Genomic DNA, 12,318 nt, shown 5'->3' on the forward strand with positions numbered 1-12,318 from the left:
TTTTATGCCTCCACCTTGCCCAAAATTTCAAACTCCAATCAAACTCGTAGTAGGTACCCAGTTAACTAGACAAATGAACATCCAAGATTTCGCCTATTCTTATGAGGCTGTCCGTTGATCAGTCACCTCCTCTAGAAGGGTTTAAGTTAAGCAGATGCCTTACGATTTGTTTTGTCCATCTGTACAATCCGACCTGAAGAAAAAAGTATGTCCAACCTGTGGATTTTATTTCGAGTAAAATGTTTTATTTCAGTTGGGTTTCCATTTATAATTGCATTGTCAAAGATTAAAATAAAAATGTTACTTTGCAAATTACTAACTTGTTATTTTCTGAAACCCTTAACAGTAGGGTGTTTAAAAATATATGTTAATAGATCCTTCGTATGAAATTTGAGTTGTTCTTTTTCATATAAAAATGCTACCATACCAAGTAATTGTGTTACCACGATAAAATACTTTTAGATTGTTAATTTAAGTTTTAATAAAGTCCTTTTGTAATGTAAATTAAAAAAAAGAAGTAAATTTCTTTGTACTTTTATACAATTATGTGGACAACAAGAAATGTGTTAAAACTGTGAATAAGAAAAACTGTAATAAAAAAGCGGTAAATAAAGTCCCGTAAAAGAAAACGTGGTGAAACGTCCAAAATTAATTAAAAAGGTTAAGGTAAGTAAAAGAATAAATTAAACTATAGATAGATGATAAGAAGTTGAGAAGTTGAATATTTTCTTTATAGATGAAATAAAGCCGTAGTGCATTCGGAATGCTTTTTAAGTTTGGAACTCCAGGAAAATAGCGCTCCGTACCAAGTTAAAGTTGTTTGAGTCCAACGTAAAATGCGTGCTGCTATATGCCTGCGAAACGTGGAAGTGCTCTGTTGGCATCTCGAGAAGGTTGCAAATTTTTGTCAACCGCTGTCTACGTTACATCCTAAACATCCGGTGGCCACAAACCATATCTAACGATAAACTGTGGCTCAGGACTGGGCAAACAAAAGTGGATGCTGACATCACGCAGAAAAAGTGGCGCTGGATTGGCCATACATTAAGAAAGCCAGACGACAACATAGCAAACCAGTGCTTTCAATTGAATCCTCAAGGTAGAAGCCGGCGGCCTGGAAGGCCAAGAGAAACATAGAGATCATCTGTCATGAAGGAATCTCGGTCCCAAAACTTGGAGACGTGGTCCCAGAAAGAGCTGGAAGGAGTTAAACTGCTGCCGGAAACGAAGAAGAACATGAACCCCTACCATGGTTTAACTGAAGAGCATTTCGACTAAGTGGTTACGCGATATTTTTAGCACACTCAAGAAAGAATTATGTTAAAAAAAACTAAATAATCAGTAAATTGTGCGGCTATTATTAAAACAATTGTTTGTTTCGAATTTATACAAAATAATTTTCATGTTAAAGACAATCCACCTAATTTCATTTCAAAATTGATCAGAATAAGAGATTTCACTTATGATTCATTTTGAATCCTTTTTTTTCACTTTTATGATCCAACAATTCTCTATTGTCATTTAAATAAGACATTTAAGTTATATACAATGACGGACAAATCGGTAGGATCACTTTTAATGTAGTAAGATTTTTGAAGAAAACTTCGTTAATAATTTATACTTTATTTTTCGGAAGGTCACGGTAGTAAATCAATTTCATGAGATTTCAGATGTTCTCGAAGAAATCCCGTCCTCATGACTTAGACGAAGTAAAGATTGCCATATTTAAGCTGAAGTCTAACAAAGCCGTTAGAGCGGATGGCTTGAATACCGAGCTCTTTAAAGCAGCTCGAGATAAGTTAGTAAGGAGCATGCACCAACTTATCTGTAAGATATGGTCGGAAGAAAGCATGCTCGAAGAATGGAACCTCAGTATTATTTGCCCGATTCTGAACTGCATTAACTTTAGAGAAATCAGTCCAATAATAAAATAATAAAAAGTTTATAAAAACTTCTCTACCGTAATATGTGAACAACCTGATAGGAAAGTCCACAGTCGATCAAATATTCACATATTCAAATTCAAAATTTTCTGATGACTTGAAGAAGTTGACAACAGAAATAGAAAATTTCAGTAACCTTTTTTCGTCAGCAAAGTGAAAGACAGCCTACCGAATAGTTTTTGCTTAATATGAAGCAGTTGGGAGAAAAAAAACTCGCACATTCTTGAATGACTGCAAAATCGATCCCAAAAGATTTTCTTAGACACCTCGAAAAAAAACATCTTGTCTTCGAACAAATTATTTCTCCTGATCAAATAGTTTATCCAGTGTTCAATAAAAATGGTAAGCGGACAGCAAACTTCATTAAAAGTCTAAGGAATAGACTGAAAAGAAATCGTATTGGAAATCTTCTGATATTTTGGTATATGACTTTTTTGGTTATGGTTAATAATAAAAAATTTATTAAAGGATTTAAGTTGATAAATTCTGTTAAGAAGCGTTAAAATGCGGCTGGCAAAGGGAAGGTTGAAGTAAAACGTATTGTACACAAATTTTTACAATCAGGAGAATTTTTCTTATTTTTTTATGTATCATTCAAGGGGTTATCATTTCGACCCAAAAAGTTGATTTTCGCGCATTTTGGCGGCCGTCTGGCAAGGGGAAGGCTGAAAGCAAAACGTCTTGGACACATCAGGGCACCATCCTCTATTTATTATATATTTATTTACATATTGTTTTTATGTTATCACTTCGATCCCAAAATCGAAAAATTGACCATTTTCGAAAGCCCACATCGGCTCCCGGCTGAAAAAAAAACCTGCCAGATCGTTGAATTTGGCATAATGTATCTTATATCTACACATACATGTATACATATTTTGGTTATCACTCCATTCCCAAAAATTGCTGCCGGCTCTTGGTCTATTACTCTAAGTACAAAAGACGACAACAAAATGTACATGGTTTATAGATTACCAAGTTTTAGACACTTTCAGCTCTTTTATCGGAAAAAGTCTTCCAAATACAATAAAAACGCCTATAGATATGTGTATTTTTATTTAAAGTTAAAATATTTGTATTTGTAATAAAAATATTGACATTCTTCATCACTTCATCTAGTACATTTGTGTACGTCAAGGGCAAGAAAAGTTAAGTTACGAAGCTCATGTTCGAACCGTTCGGCAATTACGTCACGTTTGCAATGAGTTGACGGAACGTATTCATACGAAACGTCATGAGTGAGTTTGGGATCGAATTTCTGCCAATAATGTAAAATGTCTACCCGAACGTAAAATATCACTATAAAAGAAAAAAATAAACAACTAAATCCCTTTAAAAAGGACAAGGGTATATTTAGACATCTTGGTTTAATTACGGCGCCTTTTTTTCTTTTGGAAGTTTGAATGAATGGTGTAGTGAAACTTTCATGAATTAACCTTTCTTAGTCGGACTTTTCAAGTGCCTGTGGGAATAAATTGAACCAAGAATGGCAACATAAATAAAGTATAGCTCCAGTTGTCAAAGAATTCCACAGTTTTCAAATTCTATAACCAATATTTTTTCAAGAAGAAGGATATGCGGCTGTCTTAGATTCGAAGAATCTTTTCTGGAGCTTCCTGTGATAAAGCCGAGTAATTATTTTGAAGTGAAATTTAATATATAAAATGTTATTAAGAATATAATATCTTACAAATTAAAGACACAATAATTGTAGTGTCTCCGTTATAACAAAAAAAACTATCAGGCTATTATTATTATGAGTATGTTTGGTTTTCTATGGACTGGGATACGTCCATTTCTAATATATTCACTCGTCACTTCTTTCGCACCGAACAACACCAATTTAAATTTACGAAGCGGCTATTCGAACCCCTCCACTTATTACGTTACGTTTTTAACGAGTTGACTGAACGTATTCATACGAAACGTCATTCGAAAACTATTGCTATTCGATCGAAGTGCCTACACGTTTGTTATTCGGTTTCCATAAATAAAGAAAACAAGATGTAAGTATTGTTCTCACTTGAGTTATTATTTATTTTATTTGTTATTAACTGAGTGAAAATATTTATGTAATCTTTTAGGACAAATGCAAATAAACTGAACTCCATGCAAAAAAGTATAATGGCAGAGTTTATGGCAACACACCCAGGCCTAGCGCAAAATCTGATAACAAATTCCGCGCAGGGAAAAGCTATCGCTGAAGAGTTGTGGGCAACTTTGACAAACCAACTTAATGATGTTGGCCCACCATTCAAGGATGCAAAAACTTGGAAGAAGGTAAGAACGAAATAATATTGTCCTAGAAATCTGTGTCAGTTTGTTTTATAATTTTTTAAGGTATTCGCCGACCAGAAATACCAGGCAAAGAAAAAGTTGTCATTCAATATTACTTTGAAGCACAACAAAAGAGGAGATTATCTTTATGAGCAAAAACGTATTTCTCTTGCCGACCAACAAATTCTAGAAGCTAGTGGGTTGAAACTTAGCAACCAAGTCATTAACTCAACGCTGCAAATCCAAACACAACCCAGCAGAACGTCATCCCCAATATTCTGCAGCGAAGGAGGGACTGCTGTAATTAAAGTAGAAAGCAACGATTCGGTTGATTCATTTATATCCCTTGAATCCACTCATCTGTTGGACAGAGATACTCTGAAGTTTGACTACGACGAAGAAAAAAACAATGATTCGATGTTAAGGCGGCATTTCTCACAGGAGGAATCCATTCAATCATCGGAAAGAGAACTACGGAATGAACATGAAGAATCGACCTATCTCACAAATACACAAGGCGACAATGAAGAGCGACTCGAAGAAGATGAATCTAGGGAAGAAAGTCATCAAATCGCAAACATATATCAAAATAATAAAAAAAGAAAACTTAACCTGGAGGAGGAGCACACAGCATTCAAATTCGTCCATGAAAATATGTCATCAACTCAATCAGAGTTCCAACAAAGAATCGAAAGTAAACTTGACCGCCTACTAGATATTCAGGAAAGAATGCTCAAAATCAAAGAGGAAAAACACAAAAGCGTCATTGCATTGAATTTAATAAAATTGCAAATCAAAACTATGGAACTTGATAAGCTGAAGGCTTCTCAGTAGTTTCTGTAATTTTTTTGAAATTCTAGTAAAAATAATAATAACATTCATCGAGATATCAAGTGTTCCAAATGTCAAAGATGGCATGCCAACGTTGCCGTGTTGTATGTTTTTGTTAGAGATGAAAAGTACATTTTTATAAAAAGTAGTGATATAGACCAGTAATAAAGAGTATGTGTAAGTTTAAGTTATTGTTTTCTATGTCGGTTTTTGTTAGCGGTATAACATTTTTCTCGGGGGTTTCAAGTGGATTGTATTTTATAAAAATACATTTTTAAACCAAATTACTTTCATCCAGCTTGCATTCGAGTTCGAATATCATATCGAATTATCTGGAACGATTCACATCAATTCGGATTGAGTGTTCTTATTTTAAAATGTTTTTCTCATATGGAAAAGTAATAGAAAAAAAATAATAACAGAAGCATTCTTTCTTGGTTTTTTAATTTAATTGAGCTAAACATTTAATTTGAAATGGCGCATCGATTTGCTTTTATTAATTTCTTTTTTTAGACTTATCGTAAAATTAGCTAAGAATACTCCAATATTGTTTGACAAAATATAGAAATTAAGTATTTTTCCTGGGTATTCTAATGTTTTGCATTTCCTTTTATATAAAATAAGAAATTTTCTTAACACAGCTCTAGTTTCTAGAATTAGATTTATTGAAAAATTAGAACTGGATTAAGTTCTTATAGATTTCTTCATCGAGTTCTCAAACGTTACAACTCTGATTTACATTGCAGTCTGAAATAGAACTTCGATTTATTAGCTCCTTAATATTGATTGAGTTATAACTCAGTTTATTTTTATTTCTTTAAACGATTTGATGATCAGGTAATGTTGCTTACTTATATCTGAAAATGCATTAATGGACTTGGACAAGTCCAGCAAACTGTTTATACAGTATGTCCTCTTATAAAAAACATAATGTTCATTTGGTCATATTTTATGCTGAAAAATGATACAAAAAACATTTAATACATAATTCAATTCAATTTTTTTTTTTCTTCTTTTACAGTTTTATAAAATAAAAAATATAACAATTTTAAACAACTAAAAATTTAACAATACATAATAATATTTACAATATAAACATTTTTTAGCTGTTTTTCACATGAAAATAAGTAAGAAAAAGTAAAGGCACGATCTGTTTGTTGTTGTCTAACGACAAGTGTCGAAAGTACCAAAGAAATATTTAATTCAATAATACTAAATAGTCATTTAATCAGCAAATGTTGTGGGGTAGGATGTCGAGAAAATAATACCTTAATTTTTTTTTGTGATGAAATCAAATTACTTTAAGTTGATACCAATTTTTGATAATGTTAAAGACTGTATCAAAATAGAAGTTAAAAAGCCATTTTTTATTTTTTTATTGAATAAATAATGTAATGTATTGAATAGTCTAGTTGAGAAATCTAAGAGTATTTTGCACAGGGATGATAGCAAGATTACTATCTCTACTCCGTAATGTGTAATCTGGAATATTGTGGCTTAGAGGATTACTTTTCAGTTAATTTTATTATCAATTATCAGACCAAGATATTTATATTCAGCTACAGGTTCGATACGAAAATATTTAGGAAAACAAACAACATCCACTTTATTTGTTGGGACACTATTAGAGACGCAACAAGTTACGCTACTTAGTGAGAATCTTCTACAGTTTATGCTGTGCTGAATAAGAAGTGGAGGATTCATATCTATAGCAGTCAAATTGAAAAAAACATTACTCTTGTTTATTAGTGAAATAACAATCTTATGAAATAACTCGAAAGTCGAAATTGATATCCAAAATTAAATCTAACATTGTCTAGAATAAACCCAAGCTATGTCATCAGCAAAGCCACTTACTTTTCCTTTTAAGTTAAGACTAAATACATTATTGATATAGATAAGGAACAAAATTGGACCTAATGCTTTACCTTGAGGAACTCCTATATTAATACTTCTGGTTTCGCTGAAATGACAACCTACCTAAACCTTTTTCTTCCTGTTTTTAAGGTAGGGAGAAAACCAATCTAGCATAAAACCTCTGCATCAAGCTTTTTCTAATTTTCTCAATAATATGGCATGGTCTACTGTATCAAATGTTTTCTTAATATCAATATATAGAGTAGCAGTGTACTTTGTCTGATCAATACTTTCGTAGATACGACAACAGTGTGCTAAAAATGCACCTTCAGTTGATTTACCAGCTCTAAATCCTGTCTGATTTGAGATGAAAAAATTTATTTTTTTCAAGATTACTGACTAAATCTACACTTGATGACTTTTTCAATAAAAAAAATGAGAATACAGGTAATAGGGATTTAGGCCTATAGTTATTTATACATTTTTTATCACCTTTCTTAAATATAGGAAATACTTCGGCTACTTTCAAACTTTGTGGGAATTCACCTTGAACAATACTTGTGTTAAATAAATAAATGACTCAACTTTTTTGACAAAGTTGTTGGAATAACTTTTTGACGTAGTAGAAAACGAATTATCCAAAGCTTGAATAACTTTATAGACCTCAAACGAAGAAATCGTGTTAAAAAAAAACCCATTTGATTGAAAACTTTCATTGAAACAATTTTCTGGACAAATAACAGAAAAGCGATTTATGCCTGCATCAGAAATTCAAATCCACAATGTATTTAATAGACTGCAATTTATGATAGAATGTCAAAATTGTATGTCAAAGAATTAAGACCCCAAAACATGATCGATGCTACTTGTAAATGTTATTCGGCAAAGCTCATGAAATTTTTTAAGGGAATTCATCAATTTATACAGAGGAAATGAGTGCTTTCAGACGAAATAAACGTTTTAAAAGTTAGGCAAGTTTTTAGTATCTGGTTGAGCAGCTGCCAAAAAATTACGTTGCAATTAAGGCAACTTTAATATAAAGTTGACTGGAATGTTAGCCAAGAAAAATCTCCCTAACTATTAACACAAGTCTACTTCTATCAAAATGACTGTTGATTATGTTCAACAATCATTCAACTGTAAGCTGATGTTCTTACTCCATGATTTATTTATTTTCTACACAACTTCATTTTGTGCTTCTGTAAAAGGGTTCCTTGTCAATTTGGAAAAGAAACAACTAATATTTCTTTACAATACAAAATACAAATCGTGATGAACTAGTAGTTTGCCGGAGAAGTGTTTTGTAGATCATTATTTTGTTGGTACTTTAAAGTAGAGATTTGCGAAGTAAAGTCGTGAATTTTAAATTCATGACACTTAAAACGCTAACTATTTGCCTTGGTTTAAATGTACGTTCAAAAAATGAAGTTGATTGCAAATGAAATCCCTTATGTGTCTAAACCTGCCCATTATCAAAACGTTTTATATCTGATTTTCATCAATAAAACTTGACAGAAAATGGCGTCAATAATACTTGGCAATAATAATAACTGATCCTTTGCACGATGATAATAGTAATAGTTGACTATCAAATTTTTAATAGTCAAATTGGACTATCGCCAAGTTTCCCGTCTGTATAAGCTGATTCAATTCGATTGAACAATTTCAGAATATAATTGCCACAAATTCTTGTTGCTATGGTGGATTTAAAATGATTTCTATAAAACATATAAATACAAGTATTTAATTGTCTGTGTTTTAATAACATTCTTACTTTTCTTACGCTTTTTCGAATGTCGTAAGCTTTCCCCGTCACAGGAATGTGTTTTTGTACCTAAAAAAGGTAACTGACAACATTTTTCATTCGTTTTTTGTAAGCGTCTGGTAGCTCTTCTCAGAAATATGTAAGAAAATGACTATCACATTTTTTTTGTGACAGCTTTTAAGGTATCAATTTGATTATCACCTTACATAGATCAAATTCGATTATTTTGACTATCATTCATCAAAAATCACCTTAGCCGATTCCACCCATGGTGTAGCTCGAGTAAAATTTTCAGTGCAAATATTTGATTTTTCTCTTGTCCGTTTTTTTTTTTTTACTATTCTGCTTCATATTTTTTTTAATAATTAGCAAACACTAAAAGGGTTTTTTATACCTTTAATATGCCAAAGACAGTGTGAGCATTAGGAAAAGAGGGAAGGGTTGGATAGGAGGTGTCGGTATACATTGGTTTTAAATTTCGGAACATTGCAATGACAGGGAAAGATAGAGCGTGGCAAGGCGTTCCACATTCGCGTAGTACGGCTAAAAAAAGAATCTCTGTACTTCATAGTACGGCCGAAGTTGGGCTCAAGGGTAAACTGATGGGCATTCCTAGAAGCGCGGGTATTACGGTTAAATTGTTTAAGGGGAGGAATGCAACTGACTATTTCCGTTAAAATTACGGTAAAAAAGGGTGAGGCAAGAAACCTTGCGTCGATGTTCGAGTGATGTAAACGAGTTGATGATGTTAATGTCACCAATCATTTTAAAAGCTCTTTTGAATACTGTCCAAGAGGCTTAAATAAGTTACTGGAGCACCAGCCCAGAGATGAGAGTTATATTCAAGTTTCGGACGAATATAGGTTTTGTAGATTGTTGCCAGATCAGACAGAGAGATAAATTTCTTGCAACGTCTCAAAAAACCTAGACATCTTGCGGCATTTTTGGCAACATCACGTGTGTGGTCGCCCCACAAAAGGTGATTGCTGATGCACATTCCGAGGATGTGAAGATTTTCCGTTTCGTTGATGCAAGTGCCACTCATAGATAGTGGCAAAGACGGTTTATCTCGCTTTAACGATGCAAGACAGCATTGCGTTTTCGAAGCATTAAATTCCACACGATTTTTTATTCCCCATTGTACAGTGCTGTGTAGATCGGAATTTAATGAGCTTATCATATTTTGCCGTTGCAGTTCCACATCCGAAGAGGAGGGTTGTGAGTCTGGAAACGAATATGAAAAGCTAAGAGTTCTATCGTCAGCGAAACAATGTATTGGATTAGAAGTAGCAGACAGGAGATCATTTATAAAAATAAGAAATTAGCAGATATAACACTATGGTTCGATGTGCCTAGAGGCGTCAATACACTGATTGGGTACTTATCAGGATCAGAAGTGAGAAACAAGTCAAGGGTATTTTCTTCTCTGCCGAGTAGGCTCATTGACAAGCTGAGTAAGATGGTTAAACTCAGCAAAAATCTCAGCACACATTCCTTCGGGCGTTGTCTGGCCCGAATGGCGAAGCCACGAAGTATTGTGAACATTGAAATCGCCCGTAATAACCATTTCAGTGTGAGGATACAGGGAGACAATTCTTTGTATGGAGTCAGACAGAGCATCAAATTCCTGAGAAGTTGAAACTCTGTCCATGTTTGGGCTCCGATAAAGAAAACACTAGTGAATGATGTGCTTATTCACGGAAAGTTTTAACCACATGAAATTAAAAAGGGAGCTGGTACAATGACCGTATTGTGGTAAAAGTTGATATGAAACATCTTTCCTAATATATATGGCGAGACATGGTGTGAGAAGAATAATGGCACTTAGCAATACCCATGAATAAAAAAATCAGCAGGATCGGAATCTTCTCTTACTTGGGGTTTACTTAATGACAAAATAGCTGGTCGGTTAGAATTAATGTGGATGTATCAAATCAAATCAAATGGGGTGGCGCAACAGTCCGTTGTGAACCAGGGCCTAGTGACTTACAACTCTCAACCATTCCTGTGTGCGAGTACTGTTGTCAGGAATGGCAGGGACCTACAATTTAAGGCCGAATCCGAACGGCTAGTTTGAGAAAGCACTTTTTCATGACAAGAATTACTCTTGAAGGATTTGTCAATTCCTCGCAAGAGGCAGTACCCGCGAAAATTATTTTTTTTTTTTAAATTAAGCTGGCACAGGCAGGGATTGAACCCAAGACCCCTTGCATGACAGTCCAACGCACTTTTTTTTTTTTTTTTTTAAATTCATTTTTATTAATTCATTCTTAAACCTATCTTAAAGCTAGACAAAAATTCATAAAACTAGCCTAATTATCCATAACTTACAACTAACTTAATGGTCCCATACGGACACTCTAAGTTAAACTATAACACTTAAAACTAATGCCTTTCGGCCCTAAGATCTATTTTACTTCATTTAAATTTCATTTCATTTATTTTTGTATTTATTAGAAAATTTGAACAAAAAACTAATATCAGTCCAACGCACTAACCATCATGCCATGGGTACTACAATGTGGATGTATACAGACAGAAAATTCGATCTTAGCCCACGAACATTACTATAATCTACTCTAAAATAACCAGTCATTGCAATATAAAAAAAAATCTTAAAATCAAAACAAACGAACTTCTAAGTATATTACTGTATAAGATTATTTTAAAGATCTTTACAATACAACCTCACTACTAGTGTTATGCCCTTAGTAGTGACTTCGTTGTTCCCCAAATTAAAATATCCGTTTGAATATTAAACACCAATGCGTGGCTTTTTGGCTACTATTAGGCATACTTTCAAAAGAACATATGAAGACATGCGAAACCAAAACAAATCATCAAAGATCACATTTTTGCAGACTAACACAAAAATTAGGAAAACAGAAATTGGCAATGGGGCTCTGAAGGCTTTTTCTTTCTATAATTACTTTTAAAAATTAAATGAATTCTCTTTTAAATCAAAAAAACTTATCTAAGCAAGCAAAATATTCGAAAACACTTCCAAGGTGCAAATATCTTATATTCAGGGAAGGTAATATAAACTTAACAAACTCTTAAATTCGATCCAAAATACACTAGATTCCAAATTTTTGAAGAGGTTCATGCAAGTACAGATAGTACTGCAAAACAGATTAAACTCAATGGAGGGCCAATTTAAGATAAAGATCAGAAACTCCAGATCCAAAAACAAGACATCTTATAGTCAAAAAAACACAATCCACATCTTCTTATTAATTAATGTTCCTTTTTTGTTAAGTCTAGTGTGCGAAGTTGCAATTCTATTCAAAAATAAGGGTATTAAAGAATTACAAACTATTTTATCGTTGAAACTTTATTCTAAAAACAAAAATTCTTCTTCCTTTCTATTACTTTAGTATTTGTTTTAGTTTACCATTTTCATATGGTAACTGTTTCGTTAACTTTTAGAGAGTTGATATGTAATTTTTTTTAAATTTGCATTCTCTTTCCTACAAACTTTAACTTGGAACACAAGAATTTGGCGTTTTTAATTACTTGAATAAATAAGCTTATTATAAATTATTGTCCAGATCAGAGTTGTTGCAGATGTACAAATTTTGACATCCGCGGAAGCGGATGCGGATTTTTTGAGACTCACATCCGCGGATGCGTATGCGGATTTTA

The 12,318-nt window shown here is 33.1% G+C and overlaps 2 protein-coding genes across 2 annotated transcripts in view; both read left to right on the plus strand.

Annotated features, from left to right (window-relative positions):
* The window catches only part of LOC129941629 (uncharacterized), a 31,156-nt gene that overhangs the window by 13,604 nt on the left and 5,234 nt on the right, over window positions 1-12,318 (plus strand). The gene's annotated exons all lie outside the window — the stretch shown is intronic.
* On the plus strand, window positions 3,595-5,238 carry LOC129941630 (uncharacterized). The gene is made up of 3 exons (XM_056050319.1): window positions 3,595-3,949; window positions 4,028-4,223; window positions 4,284-5,238. The coding sequence occupies exons 1-3, from the start codon at window positions 3,720-3,722 to the stop codon at window positions 5,052-5,054; spliced, it is 1,197 nt and encodes a 398-aa protein (XP_055906294.1). The 5' UTR covers window positions 3,595-3,719; the 3' UTR covers window positions 5,055-5,238.

This window comes from Eupeodes corollae, chromosome 1 (genome assembly GCF_945859685.1).
Source record: "Eupeodes corollae chromosome 1, idEupCoro1.1, whole genome shotgun sequence".
Taxonomy (NCBI): Eukaryota; Metazoa; Arthropoda; class Insecta; order Diptera; family Syrphidae; genus Eupeodes; species Eupeodes corollae.

Bases quoted from the DNA above. Each gene is read 5' to 3' on its own strand.
- LOC129941630 (XM_056050319.1), top strand. From the start codon at position 3,720: ATGGACTGGGATACGTCCATTTCTAATATATTCACTCGTCACTTCTTT. The intron at 3,950-4,027 runs GTAAGTATTGTT...GTAATCTTTTAG, and splicing joins ATAAATAAAGAAAACAAGAT to GACAAATGCAAATAAACTGA. The intron at 4,224-4,283 runs GTAAGAACGAAA...TAATTTTTTAAG, and splicing joins ATGCAAAAACTTGGAAGAAG to GTATTCGCCGACCAGAAATA.